The sequence below is a fragment of the Bemisia tabaci genome, chromosome 1 (assembly GCF_918797505.1).
Source record: "Bemisia tabaci chromosome 1, PGI_BMITA_v3".
NCBI classification, from domain to species: domain Eukaryota; kingdom Metazoa; phylum Arthropoda; class Insecta; order Hemiptera; family Aleyrodidae; genus Bemisia; species Bemisia tabaci.
This window is the reverse complement of record NC_092793.1, coordinates 27,593,846-27,610,291: the sequence shown is the minus strand read 5'-3', so window position 1 is coordinate 27,610,291 and position 16,446 is coordinate 27,593,846. Positions and strand designations below refer to the sequence as shown.

Sequence of the window (16,446 nt, the reverse complement as noted above, 5' to 3'; positions counted from 1 at the left end):
ACACCAGAAGTATTGCACAGTATCATAGGAAATTGAAGGCGCTACAACATATTATGCATAAAAGGCATCCTTCAAAAGTACGGAGCTTTCCTTGCAAAATAAATCGTGATACTACGGCACAAAAAGAGAGCAGTAGTCCAAAAACTAACTAAGTCCTAGTATCCGTATTTAGTAACGTTTAGCATAAACTTTATCGTCTGGTTGTTGCTTAATCGCCATCAGCTATAAAATGCTATAAGAAATTGTACAGCCAGCTACAGAAGCTATTGGAAATCTTACAGCCGGCTTTAGGTCTATAGTATTTTGGAACACACATTCTACTGCCAATTTTTACCAGGGCAATCAATGAAAAATTGATTCTACAGCAAATCAAAGCCACCTGAGACCGTATCGTAGTTGTTGCTTCAACGACCCCTTTCCTTAGCGAGGCAAAATACGCTTTGCATTGCAATTTAGGGAGATTCAAGGATACCTTTTATATAGCTATGTAAAAAAAGAACAATTTTTGCGAACTGCGAGTGAAATTCGACAGTAAAACTTTGGAGAAAAAGCTTTGCAACAGATGAAAAGATGTCAGGCTACTGTAGAAAAGAAAAGAAAAATTATTGCGGGTTTCACGAATTTGAAGATGAGTTGGTACTTACCTTATATTTGGTCTATATCGGAGTATTCTAAAGTCGCGTTATGAATTCTTTGGAGGAGAGAAATATTTTAATCCCAACTAAGAATTTATTTCTGAAGTTTAACTGTCAAATTTTTTTCGTAAGAATTGTCCTTTTTTATGATGCTATGTTACAGGTCTCTTTCAACTACCCTTTAATACAGAATAAACCGTGCCTCTCTAAGGAAAAAGCCTGTCTGAAGAATTATGCATACAGCCTCATGAATGATTTACCCTTTGTCTATCCATTATCCATACAACAATTATATACGATCAAATCATCGATACAATTATTTATGATCGGGCAAGAAAAGGGCTCTAATGCTTATACACCAATGATGTAATAATTATCCAGACTCACCACAGCTTCTTTTTTTCTTTTCTTTTTCAAAGGGAGAGAAAAAAAGGAGTTACTTTGAGTGTATACTCCCTCCATTTCTTTTTAAGAAAATAAAAAATTAGATAAAATTTTGTACGTCTGATGCTAGAAGACAACGAGGAAGAGTTGGAGACAGGAGGGTTCAACAACAATAAAATGTGAAGTAAAAATAGAACCAACCTGGTGTTTTAAAGATAGCTTTTTCTTCTGAATAGTTTCCTGCATCTGCTATTCGTACTTCTGAAACAAAAACAATTGAATTGTTCATTAAATAGATGACGATACAAAAGTGCGAGAGAATGCGAATGGGAGCTGATCATGCGCTCGTAAATTAATTCCAACACTTCAAATTATGAAGTTGGATGTACGGCAACAAGGTTGGTTTTTAATCATTTTTACGTCAAAGAGATCAGTATCCGTCTCTAAGCGGCTTCCTTCTTTTTCATATAAATAAGTTACAATCCACTCTGTTGTTTCTATTTTCCACTTGATTTTATCTTAATATCAATGTGACTATTTCTGTCATTCGAAAAGTATTTACATAAAAGAACGGGGATAAAAGGTCGGCTGAAGAGGGAACAAGCGAAAAATTGAAATTCTGATGAAAACGCCACATTTTGATGACACTATCATGCGGTTCCATCGCAACTTTCATTAAACGTCGATGAACTGAAACTCTGATAGGCGGAAAAGCATGTAGCTTAATTATCAACCAATCAAAAGCTTCCAGAGACGTGCAACTTTTGGTATTTATTAATTAATTATTATCTGGCATTCTGGAGCTTGTGCACAGCTGCGCGAGTTATTATATATTATATATTAAATATTGCATTTTAAAAGTGCACTGTTCTTACTGAAAATTCTAAAAGTTCTCTGATTTTCGTGTGAAAGTGCATATTATTGAAGGCATTCCTGAATTTTCAGGAAAATTGTTGCGTAATCGCTGGTTTTTCCCTTCCTCTGTCGTGCTAAGCAAAAACGCCGTAAATCCATCCAAGATTTTCCCTCGCTTTTTGAAACTTAACACTTTATAGTAAAAAAACCGTCTTACCCTTGCACTTCAAATTTTCAGGTTAAGTTCTTGATAGTATTTGCAAAGAATTCTCTAAAAATCTCGAGGTAAAGAAGTTTTTCTGCTGTCAGGGCCGGATTAAGGGGGTGGCCACATGGGCCGCGGCCCATGGCGGCAAATCTAGGGGGCGGCAAATTTTGCAATTTTTTTAAATGAAGGTATAAAAAAAATTACTAACGAGAAAAGGCTACAAAATCTCTCATTTCCTGAGAGTATAGTAATTTCTAATTTTGTCGTCTTTCAGTGATATGAGAGACAGCACCTTTAATTAGTCGAGTCAAGAGAGAAACCAAACACACAATTTGGCCTGGAACGGCGCGACTTAGGGAGAAACGATGACGAGGACTTGAGATGAAAAGGCGAAGCCCTCGGCGCGGCGGTCGGCGCGTAATACATATTAGCGCCTACAAGACTGCGCGAATACTTCACGCATTGCATCAAACACAGTGCGGTCAACAGCGGTCAGCGCGGCGTGAAACGCACAGTGCCTACAGGACTACATGAATACTTCATGCATTGCGCCAAACACAGTGCGGTCAGCGTGAAACGCATAGCGCCTACAAGACTGCGTGAATACTTCACGCATTGCGCTAAACACGACGCGGTCGGCGCGGCGCGGCGGCAGAAGTTAAAATCATTGAACCAAATTTTGTGTTTGTTCTTTCATAATTTTTTCGTTCATTTCTTATGAATGGAAGCCATGTCCATTAGAGATAGGTTTACGAAACTTGACTTTCGCGCACAGTTCCGTGACCTTTTGCTAGTAGTGTTGACAGGCCTTTCCCAAAAATTGCGTTCAACACGAGTAAACGCGTCTTATGCACCCCTCCCCCGCTGGCACGTTCACTTGATGATTTTTACTGATGTTTCAAAACGAATGAGAAGGGGGCGGCAAGTAGGGAAATCCAGCCCTGTGTGCTATGATACATTGTTTCCAGAAAATGTAAAATGGTGTTTACGGCGTTTTGGCGTTGCACCTCTTCTTTCTTTCGGAAAAGTGCCATGATTGCGTTGATTTCTCAAAAAAATTACCAGCAAGATGCGGAAACGAAATCTGCGTCTTGCCAATACTTGCGCGTGCACTGAAATCTTTCCAGGTTTCTGAGAAAATGATGCGCGTTCCTATGTCGGGTTCGTTTTCCTCCCACCGTGGATATTTCCGAGAGGAAAACAAAAAAGTAAACATACTTAAAAATCCGCCCTCGCGAAACAAAGGTGCGCTCTGCTCCGAGAGGATTCGTCCGAATCGATTATGTGTCCGCCGCAGTTCGGGAGTGACCGTCAAACCTTCGTCCAAAAAAATCTCCGATATAGCTCCCACGCAGTGGGGATGTTCGATTACGCGAGTAACCGATCGATCGTAATCGGTATACCGCCCCTTCTTGACACTCGATTGCCTCGATTGATCGAAATTTACTAATCGATGAATTGATTAAAGAGGGACTGGATGCGAAAAGGGCACTTCTCGATTGCGGTGTTTCAGAATCTCTGTTGCTAATTAATCCCTTGGAGAAGAACTTATTGGGTGATTATTTGAGATTTTTTTCCATGAAAAATTGTATAATCATAGGAAAAATTCAGCGAAATTTGTAGTGAGATAGATGCATTCTCTTTCCTTACAACAAATGAAATATTTCACTGCAACCGAGAGGGGCCCTTTTCGCATCCAGTGCCTCTAATAATCAATTCTTCGATTAGTAAATTTCGATTATAATCATTGGTGGCCATTGGTACACCAAGTCGTCGTTCCTCTCACAAAAGAACGTATCTGCTTTTCAACGTTGCCGAATTTCCCCTCAAAAATCGCAATTTTAAGTGTAGAATATAGGAGATCTCAGACTGAAAATGTTGCCGATTTTTCATCTGAATTCGTCCAAAATCTGACAAATTTTGAAAAAAATTACACGAGTACTTTCTTGAAAAAAAAAATTGAATCTTTTGAGTCAATTTTGCAACTTTGGGATTGAGTTACGTTCTTTCGTCCGGGAAATCACGGAATGAACAATCAAAAGTGTAGTTTAAGGGTCGTTCATAAACTAAGTAACGCTCTGGGAGACGGAGGTGGGTCGGAGAGAGCGTTAGGCTAATCTGTTTTTACGTGTTACTATGATCTACGCCCTGAGAGCATAAGGGGAAGAAAATGCTGAAAAAGTGCGATACGAAATTTGTGAGCTTCCCTTTAACTTAGTTATGGCCCGGATTTGTTAAACATTTTGTTCAAAAAGTTCGGTTAGTTTCAATTAGTTTTTACGATTAATCGCGTAATCGATAACCGAGACGGCCCAACCACGTTGAAGCAGTTGTTCATACCGCGTACAGGCAACACAGCGGAAATCTCCGAGCGGAATCGTTCGCACAGCTGCCAGGATGCCTCGCGCTTTTTCCCTTCCAAAGTTTTTCCCTTCCAAAGTTTAATTGCATCGACTAAGATTCTGAGAAAATCCATGAGAGATGTAAAAATGACCTGAATAAAAAGTATGTTGATATAAATGATACCTCAGGACCTGTAATTTAAGTGAGAGCGGGCCTCTGGGGGTTTTACGTACTTTGAGGTTGGCTTTTACTCATTGAGATTTGACACCACAGCCATGACTCATGTTCCACACTGACTGGGGCGCCGAATTTAATCGCGGTAAACGGGCGTGCCTAATTTGTCGTTTCCCTACGAAAGAACGTAACCTCATTCAAATGTTGCCAAATTTCCCCTCGCAAATTGCATATCATCTAGGAGAATCTTGGACACTCCCAACTAAAAATTTCACTGATTTTTCCTTAGATTTCATGCAAAAATCGGAACAAATTTTGATACAAATAGCACAGGTATAACTTGGTGAAATAAATTAATTGTTTGCGTCAATTTGGCAACCATAGAATGGAATTACGTTCCTTCGTAAGAGAGGCGACGAATTATACTTTTAGGATGAGTGGCAACTGCACTCAAAGTCAATTCTACGGCTTCAGATTGGCGGCGCAGATTGGCGGATATTGCATTTCCATGCAAAAAAAATCGACAAATTCGGCTCCTAATTTATGGTGTTCACGTCTACGTTACCAGTCAAGATTACGCGAATAGATCGTTTATACTGACTTTTTTCTGCCTTCTGTGACCTGATGAAATCTACTGACTAAGTCTAGAGTCCCTTTACAGAGAGAGTTGAAACAACGCGACTTGTGGATGTGACAAACGGGAATAAACATTACACAAATCGGATGCTTGCTGTAATCTTTGATCAACCCCTACGTTCCCACTCTCATTTCATTTGTTCTTTGCCGTACCTCCTGTTCCCCGGTCCGTTCCAGTTTATAATCTTTGCAATTGGTGAAACCGTGTTCTTTATTCCCGTTGTGACACTGTGAAGGCCTGAAATACGGGATCCAATCAGAAATGGATTCGCATTGTCTTTGCTCTCAGTATAAAGGGACTCTGGACTCTAACCAAGTCCGCTTTTTTTTTTTTTTTTTTTTTTTTTTTTTTTTTTTTTTTTTTTTTTTTTTTTTTTTTTTTTTTTTTTTACTACTTCAAATAACCCTCAAGGGCTAATCCCACGCTTTAAGTTCCACCCCCCTCCGTCCCAGGCAACCATTGTTTGAGACCATCAAACTCGGGTCGCCTGGCCGGGAATCGAACCCGGGACCTCCCGATCATAGAGCAAGCGCTACAACCACTGCACCATAGGAGGCCGACAAGGAGGCTTTTCTTGATTGGTATACACCCTGTAGACGAACTGACTCGGTGAGAATTGCGTTAGGATATGATTTGGCGCCCGGGCCAACCTGTCGCGCGTCAGACACAAGCGTGAATACGATAGCTCGAGGGGGTGGTTGGGGGGAGGGGGAAAGGGCACTGCGGAATCGCGTAGGAAGCGACCGAGCTGCGCCGCCAACCCCCACGTCCCCACGTCCCGACGTCCGACCCCGACAAATTTTTGGCAGTTGGGAGTTTGGGACTCGCAGGGAGCGAGAGAAGAGTACACGAAGGGCCCGCTAGGAGAGGAGAGCAAATTTTTTACCATACGAGTACAAGAGCAATGGACCATTAGGATAATTATTTAGAATTAAAAACACATCTTCGAGAGAAGAGCGCTCGTAAGGGCATTTAATTTAAATCCCTGAAGAAATCTACGCGGCGAAGTTTGGTTTCTACTACTGAGGTGAGACGATACGGTTCACAAGGTATCTGTACAGAGGTGGTAAAAAATGTCCCGCATATTGGATGCTTAAAAATAGAAATTTGAGAGCGAATTATTCACAGTATGTGCACTAAGACTAATTTTACTTGAAATCATTAATATCCCAATTCTGTTCAAAAATTGCACTTGCGCGCCTTATCCTCCAAGCCCCTCCAACTCTTAAAATTGTGTGATAAAAATTAATTCATTACTAAAATTGAAAAAGAAGGATGAACTTCATGAGAAACGCTATAAACTGCTCGAAGTCAAGCATGACTTTACCTCCGGACAGTTTGGCGCAATGGAAAAATTAAAATTAAATGACCCAAAACAGAGAAGCAGGCTCAGCAGGTTCAGCAAAGGGATGGACGGGGTACGGTAGGAAGGACAACCGATCAAGATGGAGGAGAAGGAAGAAGCTTGAATGAGAGTGATGGGGGTGGGGGGGGGGGGGCGATCATCGGGTTAGTGAGGCGGTGATTGTGGTTGTCATGGTAACCGTTGCAGCTCTGACAAAAGCTATTTCTTAGTCATCTGGGCCGGCGGGGGCGGTGAGGGTGACAAAGTTGGAAACAGCGGGCTCCGGAACCTACCGCCTACCGCCTATCCGCATCGGCGCGGTTGCGTGACGAAGACAGGCGCAGCGGCGCGATGAACTTTCAAGCCGAAAGTGCACCGAAAAACACCCGATTCACGAGACATGGAAAAATAAGTAGAAAAATGGAAAAAACAAGCAGTAGATGTATGTAGAATTGAAAGCTATCTTGAAAAGACGTAGACGAATCGTTATGAAAGAAAAGTCTTCAGAGTTCTACATTCGCGCCTTCAAGAATGATCATGTCGAGTTCCAGGGTGTCTACTGAAACCGACTGACAAGACATCAGTAAGTAGACACACTCTCGGTGTTTTACCAAAAAATTCAGTAACTCCTCGACAGAGGAAATCACTGGATTTTTAGTATCTTGGTGCGAAAAAAGTTACCGCTACAAATCTTGAGATTCCACGATCAAACCAAGATCCCCAAGAATGATTATAATTAAGTGTCCTTCCATGAAAATGAGTAAATTTATGCAAAAACTGATTGTGCGTCAAAATACGTGCGTAACAAACGCAGAATCGTAACAACTGTAACAATACATCACTCTGGGATTTGGAATTGTCAGGTTGTCTGCCTTTTTGGTCCATAAGAGCTCCATGACCTAACCTCAAAATTACCGAAATGTCCGTACTTTCTCCATGTTATACTGCCGTACTAAGACAGAACGCCGTATGAACCGCCAGGTGTCGCCAAATTACTTCCTAAAAATTGCGAATTTTCAAGGAATCTATTCGATATGTTTATTCAAAATTTTCGGTCAATTTTTTACGCGATTAAATCTGTAGTATCTGAAAATTTCAAGGAACAATATGCATGAATTACCTCAAAAATACCTGTTATATTCGGGGAAAGTTGGCAACTCTCGAATGTTTATACGGCGTTTTTCCTTAGCTTGGCAGCATACAGGTACTATGCCGTGCTGAGGAAAAACGCCGTATGAACATTCGAGAGTTGCCAAATTTCCTTCGATAAAGTGTTTTATTATTGAGGTAATACATGAATATATTTTCTTGAAATTTTCAGGTACTTCAGTTGAAATTGCGAGCAAAATTATCTAAACAATTTGAGGAAAAATATTCATAAAGTCAGCAGGGATTTTGTATTTTATGAAAGGAAATTTGGCAACGCATGAAGGTACATACGACACTTTTCCTTAGCACGGCAGTACTCCAGTTTACGTCTTTTCGTTTGGAGGAGAACGCATTGTTCTGGACGATTCCGTAGATTCCGACCTCGTTTCGGACAGCGTGGGCAATATCGTGCGGAGGGATGCGACATGTGACGCGCGGTCGGGAGGGGAGCGCGGGGGCGGGGGCGGGGGGGAGGGGGCGCAATATCGGGAGCGATATCCGCGGGCGAAAAGCTATTTACATGGAAAGCACGGGCTTCGACGCAACGATGCCGCACAGTGGATCGTGTCAATTAGCAAGGTCGGACATAAAATTTTTGACTAAAATTGCAAATTTTTATGTTTAATTCGTTACGTTTTAAATTTTAAGGGGTGCTTTAGGTCGAGAATGGAGATGTTGCATGTGTGAGGGATTTGCGATTTGACCGTTGATTCTTATGTAAAAGTTTGCGAGAAACACGATGGTGCCACTGGTTTTCTCTGAAATCATCTCCCAAGCTCAAAAAAAGCTCTTAAAGTGAGGCCAAAATGGAGGGGATATCCCACCCTACCCTGAGAGTCCACCTCTGCATCAAAACAAACTTTCCATGCAAAGATAGGCAGGAAAAGATACATTAGCAGGGTTGCCGTGTTTTCAGTTTTGGAGTCCCCAAATAAAGTGGCAACCCTGCTAATGTATTTGCTCCCTATCTATGTATAGAGAGTTTGTTTTGATGTAGAGGTGGACTCTCAGGGTGGAGTGGGATATCCCCTCCATTTTGGCCTCAACTTGAGCGCTTTTTTTGAGCTTGGGAGTTGATTTCAGAGAAAACCAGTGGCACCATCGTGTTTCTCGCAAACTTTAACATAAGAATCAATGGTCAAATAGCAAATCCCTCACCCATGCAACAACTCCATTTCACGAGAAAACCAATGGAACCACTTTCAAAACCTCAGAGTTTTGTATGAACGGAGTTATGAGCTCCTAAAGTTAGATTCCCTTTATACTGAGAGTCAAGACAACACCCCTCATGGAGTCACAAACGGGAATAAAGATTACACAAATTGAACGTTTTTCGTAATCTTTGATCGGCTCATTCTTAAATTCCTTTCTCCGTTCCTTCTCTCATTCCGTTTGTTCCTTGTCGAACCCGAAATTCCTCGGTCCATTCCAGATTATAATCTATGCAATTGGTGAAAATGTAATCTTTATTCCCGTTTGTGACACTGTGAAGGCCTAAAATCCGGTTAACCAATCAGAAATAGATTCGCATTGTCTTGACTCTCAGTATAAAGGGACTCTAATTTTGTCCAACTTCTCCCGTTGACTGGATCCACGGTGTGGTGTGCCGGTGCCCAACGCGCTGCGCGCGGCCGGGGCGGCGCGGATCATGAGTCTAGACTCGGCGTCTGCAGTGCTGCGTCCTGCGGCTGCGAGGGACGCCCGACGCCTTTGACGCCACGCTGCGCCGCCCCACCACCCCCCACCCCCCTCCCACTCGGCGTCGCCCACGACGGGGAAGCGACGCCACACTGTCCAGCTCGAGTTGACTCGGCAGTCAACAGGTCTTGACTCTTGCGTCGTCGTCGTCGTCGGCGTTGGCGTCCTCGTTGGCATCGACCGACGCGCCGCGACGCCCCGGCCTTCTCGGCTCCAGCGAATGAGGACGTCAAAGAGGGACACCCAGGACTCGATTCCTTTCCTTAGGAGCCACCGTATGGTTTACATTGCGAGTTAGGAATCCCTTAAAATAGACCGTATTCGATAACGGTTCGATGTATCGTTTGGTTCAAAACAATGGAACATAACCTCAAACCAAACTAAAAGGATTAAAGTTGGAAAAGCTGAAAATGGGAAAATTCCTGAACAATTTCACATTACGTTGGCATTTGGTACGCAAAAGAATAAAAAATCTGTTACAAAAGACCCGTTCCCTCAGATTTCTGAATTTACTTTTGAGGCTATGTTCATGTTTTGAACCAATCGATATCGATGCAATCTCACCCGTTTGATGTATCGAATACGATCATATGGACTGAGTTCATCAGAAAGGAACCAACCCACATTAAGTTAAAAACGAGGAAAAGAGGTTTGAAGTTTTGTTTCTGCATAGGGATCAATGTAGAAAATAAACTTCAACCCCTTATTTCACAAACTAATTTCTATTTTCCGACTTTCAGTTTTTGGCAGAGGAAAATATAGGTACGGCTAGTGGAACTCGCAAACATTCTTAACTCAATTTTTTCGAAAAAGTGGGTTCGTTCCTTTTTGATAAACTCGGTCCAAACAGCATAATAAAAACGACAGTTTTTGCCAACTTCGAGTTAAAGTCAGCAGTATAGCTTGGAAAGTAGGTCCTTGCGAGAGGAATCGCAAAGATTTGCCACTGGAAAAAGAACGCAATACGGAGGAATAATTCTATGATTTGAGATGCGAACCTACTTTAGAAATTAAAAGACTCGCAATTTAATTTCTATTTTTTCCTTCAGCAAATCGTTTTAATACCTTTCCAAGACCTATTTATTTCGAAAATGGTTAAAACATCGATCGATGGCACCAGAATGTTGGTTCTTGGAACCTTACGTTAAATTCCAGCAAGCAGAATTTTTCCAGACCAGGTCGACCAAAAGGTTATCAATATCGCGTTCATTCATTATAATTCCTTAAAGTTCAGCGACTTCAGCCGTAGCATTGGCCTCCAAGTTGGTGCTTAAAGTTCGCCTTCAATTTCGAGTGATACTGTGCCACACTCCGGTGGTCGAATAGTTGCTTCACGCTTATGTACGGCGAGTATCAGTTGCGTTAATTTTCATTGATACTTAAAATCCAACGACTTTAGCCGTGACAGGAATTTTTGGTCTCCTGAGTTGGTGCGTTAAGCACGCCTTCAATTTCAAAAGATACTGTGCCACACTCCGGTGGTCGAATAGTTGCTATGCGACTACGACAGGGCGTTCGGGCACACGAAATGGAAAACGTGATTAGGTACAAAACCTTCAGAATTAGATTGTGTAACCGATACATCAGTAGATACGGGTCCTTAACTCGCCATCGCTTTTCTCCCCTCTAAAACCAGGAATGACAACTGGTGCCTAAAACGGTATGTAAAAGTATATACGTGCAGAAAATGCTTAATAACCAGCCCGGCCGAGTTAAATTGTTGGAGGAGGGGAAATTCTTTCGGCTCATAAGTCGAAGATCATAGGAAACAAGAGGAAAGAGCTTCTCGATTTTGAAATCTGAATGAAATGCTTTGGAAAGCCGATGAGAAAAATGTGAAAAACCGGCAGGCGGTCGCGAGAAAGCTTGAACGATTCTGCACCCCTGCTTGGTGGGGTACCTGCAGATATAGAGGGAGTACGGACATGTCAGAGTATGGAGCTCTTAGAGCCCTAAAGAGCAGTTACCCGTCTAATACGAAAACACTAGAAAAATGCCGTTCATAAATGAGCGTTCTTCCGCAAAAATCAGTTTTATGCAAAATTTCCAGACGACCGGTTGTAAAAATTGTAATAATAAATCATTCTGGATAATTTGGATTAATAGCTTGGCTGCAATTCGCTTCCGGGCCCCTAAAAAATCCATGACCTAACCTCAAAATTACCGACACGTACGTTACTGCCTAGAGGGATAAAATGGTCTGGGGGCTGCCTCACAAACCTTTTCGGGGTGCTGACATCAGGGTGTCTACTAAAACAGGTTGGCCAAAAATCAGTACTCTTACAGTGCATTCCCAAGAAATTCAGTACCTCCTTAGCGAAAAATTTCAGTACTTTTTCAGTTCCTCCAAAAGACGAAATTCGAATAATTTCAAAAATTTGAATTCCTCGCTCCAATGGACCAATAGGCAAGGTACGAATTTAAGCATTCTAATACATGTTTCTTGACCAGAATTTCACGTAGAACACGACGCGCACAACGAAAATTACCGAAATCAACTCGTTATGAAGATATTTAATGATTCTTGATGCGTGAATTCAAACCACCCGCTCATGAAAACTCAATGCTCTACGTGACTCACATCGCGCGCTAAACGTTATCATGACAGTCTCTGCGATATAAAAATCTGGCAACCTTAATCTTGACGCTTTAGCTCAGCTATTGCAAGTTGTTTATAGTTTGAACAGCACATGGTGGGAGATGAACATCGCTCGATTGAGAAGTTTGCTGAAACCGTTCTAGTGCACGATTTGACTCACGTAGAGCTTTGAGTTTCTTGTGAGCGGGCAGTTCAAACTCCTCGTGACCAATGTGAAATATAAACGTTAATATCTTCGTTAGGAGTTGATTTCGGTAATTTTCGTTGCGCGAATCGTGTTCTACGTGAAATTCTGGTCAAGAAACATGCATTAGAATGCTTAAATTCGTACCTTGTCTATTATTGGTCCATTACCCTCTTGCGGAATTTCCGCAATTTTTCAGTACTTCCGGACCGGCCGTAGAAAGTCAGTACTATTTTCGGACTTGTAGTTGTAGACACCCTGGACATACGAAGGGTAGAAAGGGGTAAACAAACTTGAGAAAGATCCTGACGTCATTCGCGGGCGATCCCCGTGGTCACCGCTAGAGTCCCCTTTTACTGAGAGTCAAGACAATGCGAATCCATTTCTGATTGGTTAACCGGATTTTAGGCCTTCACAGTGTCGCAAACGGGAATAAAGATTACATTTTCACCAATTGCAAAGATTATAATCTGGAATGGACCGAGGAATTTCGGGTTCGACAAGGAACAAACGAAATGAGAGAAGGAACGGAGAAAGGAATTTAAGAATAAGCCGATCAAAGATTACGAAAAACGTTCAATTTGTGTAATCTTTATTCCCGTTTGTGACTCCATGAGGGGTGTTGTCTTGACTCTCACTATAAAGGGACTCTGGAATGAGAGAAGGAACGGAGAAAGGAATTTAAGAATGAGCCGATCAAAGATTACGAAAAACGTTCAATTTGTGTAATCTTTATTCCCGTTTGTGACTCCATAAGGGGTGTTGTCTTGACTCTCAGTATAAAGGGACTCTAGTTACCGCCTGATCGGACAGACCCCGCTAACGCATCTCGACGATAATGAGAGGGGGCTACGGGGGCCGGGGCGGGAGATCGACGACGTCCCTGCGACCCTTCCGTCGTCAAGGCGACCTCGGCGAAGATCCGAAAGCGGGCTCTGCCTCCGCCTCTTTCGCTCTGTTTGCCCGTAGTCTATCCTGGGCGTATTAAATTTTCATTTCGCCAACGTTCACACGGTATTTAATGACCGCCGGCAGATTACACCCCGTCGCTCCCCGTCTCTTAATCTTCCACCCACCACCTCTTTACACGGACCCCTCGGGGGTTCCGGCTACCGGGCTACCTTGGGTAATCCTCTCGGCGCACTGTAAACACCGATCAATTATTGCTCTTAGCCGTCGCGGTCGTCGCGGCGCTCATGCCGGGTAATGGCCTCCTTCCCCGCGCGCTAATTGGTTCGGCCACCCTCTTCCTCCCCCGATTCCACTCGGCCCTCCCTCTTGTTCTTGGCTCTCGTCTCCACTAGAGTCCCTTTACAGAGTCAAGACAACACCCCTCATGGAGTCACAAACGGGAATAAAGATTACAGAAATTGAACGTTTTTCGTAATCTTTGATCGGCCCATTCTCAAACTCCTCTCTCCGTCCCTTCTCTCATTCCGTTTGTTCCTTGCCGAACCCGTGATTCCCTGGTCCATTCCAGATTATAATCTTTGCAATCGGTGAAAATGTAATCTTTATTCCCGTTTGTGACACCGTGAAGGCCTAATAAGCGGGAACCAATCAGGAATGGATTCACATTGTCTTGACTCTCAGTATAAAGGGACTCTAGTCTCCACTAGAGTCCCTCTAAACTGAGAGTAAAGACAATGCGAATCCATCTCTGATTGGTTCCCGCTTATTAGGCCTTCACGGTGTTACAAACAGGAATACATATTACATTTGATCAATTGCAAATATTATAAACTGGAATGAACCGGGGAATAGGGGGTGAGGCAAGGAAATGCTGATTCTCAAATTTAGCGCAAATGCTGATTTACACTTGGCGAGCATTGTTACCTGGAAAATTTACAGTTTCAAAATACGCACTTTGCCGATAATTGAATTCGATTCGATTACCTATCGGTTCCTGCATTTCAGATGGTCTAAGAAATCGATTGATCGATTCATCACTTGATCGAAAAACAACATGGAACATGAGACAGGCAAAGCAGAAAACGGGAGACGTCGAGGCTGGGGCCGGGGACGCGCGATGAAGTACGCTGCCGTGCTAGGGAAAAACGCCGTATGGACCTTTAGGCGTTGCCAAATTTCCTCTGATAACATACGAATTTATGGGACAAATTGTAAATATTATTCTTCCAATTTTTCAGACTATTTTGTTCGCAATTTAATGTAAAATATCTGAAAATTTCAAAGAAAAATGTGCATGAATGTCGTCAAAAATGCATGTTTTATCAAGGGAAATTTGGCAACTCTCGAATGTTCATACGGCGTTTTTTCTGAGCCCGGTAGTACGGGGCGTCCGTCGCGGCACGTGTGGCGGGCCCGGCGAACGCTCGCGGGTCGGCAGCGTTGCCGGATTTCGCGAGCAGAGTCGTCTGCCTCGGGCTCCATTTGTGGGCGATCGCGCGCCCAACGACGACGCCGCGAGTCGGCACCAGGACGTCATCGTCATCCGCCAACGGCAACCGACGCCGTTTTCAGCCGTCCCGCCGCGTCGCCGGCCGTGCCCTACCCTGCGTCGTCGCTCGACGAGCGGCGCCGCCACGCGGGACGGGATGCGAATCGTAGGATTCTCACACTGGAAAAAAAAAAAAACACATTGCGGATCTAGAGTCCAGACTCTTAAAAACATTGACAAGAGAAATTACTCTTGATTCAATCAGAATCTAGCTGAAATCAAGAACCAAGCCTCTTAATTTAAGCGGATTTCGTTTTGATTCAAGCAAAAATCCGATTGAATCAAGAGTATTTTTTCTTGTCGATGTTTTCAAGAGCCTGGACTCAAGATCTAATGTGTTTTTTTTCCAGTGCATCGTGCGAACTACCATGGCACCATATCGTTTGCGGTCCAAGGCGGTACCATGGCGGTCAAGTTCTGATTAATCCTACGGAAGAGGAAAATTAGGGGGGGGGGGGGGGGAGTGTATGTGTCCAGGAAATTGAGAAATTGCAGGTGTCTGAAATTTGATGAGTCTTACGATTAACGCCTCGTCTTCGCGGGACATTTCCGAGGATTTTCCCCAAGTTTGAGTCGCAGGAATGAAACTCCTGGGGTTTTTTTCCCGTTAAACAACACAACATCTTTTTAAATCATTCCTGGAATTCTACAAGGACTCTTAGTTGGTACTGTGGTAAGTATTGACTAACTCAACATTTTTCCCAACTTCGCAAGTGAGATTTTTCCCTGGGACAAATCCCAGGGATCGTCCCGTGGAGACAAGGCCTAAGAAGAACTACTGACAATGAGTGATGTGAGCATGAGAATATCCTTGGTTTCTAAAATGAACGAGTATTATGAACGAGCTCACTTCTAAATTTACTTTTCTACAATTTCCCAAATCGGAAAAAAATCATAAAAATTACCTCGATCGCAGCTAACTGAGCACTCTCAGATGCAGCAATAAAATTTTTTAGTGCAAATTTTCCATTCTATGTTTATTAGTATATTGTACAAGAAGCCAGATTTTCACTTGCCATCCATAATTATTTCACCTTCCAATTCCCTGACTTTTCCCTGCCTCCAAAATTCCCTAATTCACTGACTTTCCCTGAACCTTGAACAAAATTTCCTTATATTTTCTTTAAAATACGCTGACTTGACTTTCCCGGTTTTCCGGACTACTGGCAACCCTGCTGGGTGAAGTAACTTCAGCAATGCTTGAACGCGGGCTTTCCTTACATTTTCTTTAAAATACGCTGACTTGACTTTCCCGGTTTTCCGGACTACCGGCAACCCTGCTGAGTAAAGTAACTGAAGCAATGCTTGAACGGGCCCAAAGTAGATTTCAGCCGGGAATTCTCGGGAAAATTCCCGCTCAGAATCCCCCCGCGCCCCGAGTCGAGAGCAGTTCGACCTTATTCGTCAATTCCTACGCATCGATGTTGTTTGCAAAGGAGGCGGCAACGAAGACTACCGCAGAGACGAAAATAGAGGAGGAGCAAAGGCTACGGAAAGAGTTCATAAAAATCAACAAAACATTTACGAATACAAGGCATTTCTGAGCAGGACTCGAGACCGGGGCACGAGGCCGCACAGTGGATCGAGTCAATCAGAGAGGTCGGACAAAAAAATTTTGACTAAAACTGCAAATTTTGATGTTTATTTCGTCACATTTTAGATTTTGAGGAGTGTTTCGGAAGGCAAATTTTACGGTAAAACTAATGGAGCAACTTTCGGAACCTCAAAATTGTGTAAAAACGGAGTTATGAGCCTTTGAAGTTTCCAAATTTTG

The 16,446-nt window shown here is 42.9% G+C and overlaps 1 protein-coding gene across 1 annotated transcript in view; it reads right to left on the bottom strand.

Annotated features, from left to right (window-relative positions):
- The window catches only part of shn (zinc finger protein schnurri), a 112,242-nt gene that overhangs the window by 21,025 nt on the left and 74,771 nt on the right, over nucleotides 1-16,446 (bottom strand). Inside the window, exon 2 of the mRNA XM_019057468.2 lies at nucleotides 1,221-1,280. Coding sequence (XP_018913013.2) covers nucleotides 1,221-1,280 — 60 coding nt within the window. The remainder of the gene's footprint in view (nucleotides 1-1,220; nucleotides 1,281-16,446) is intronic.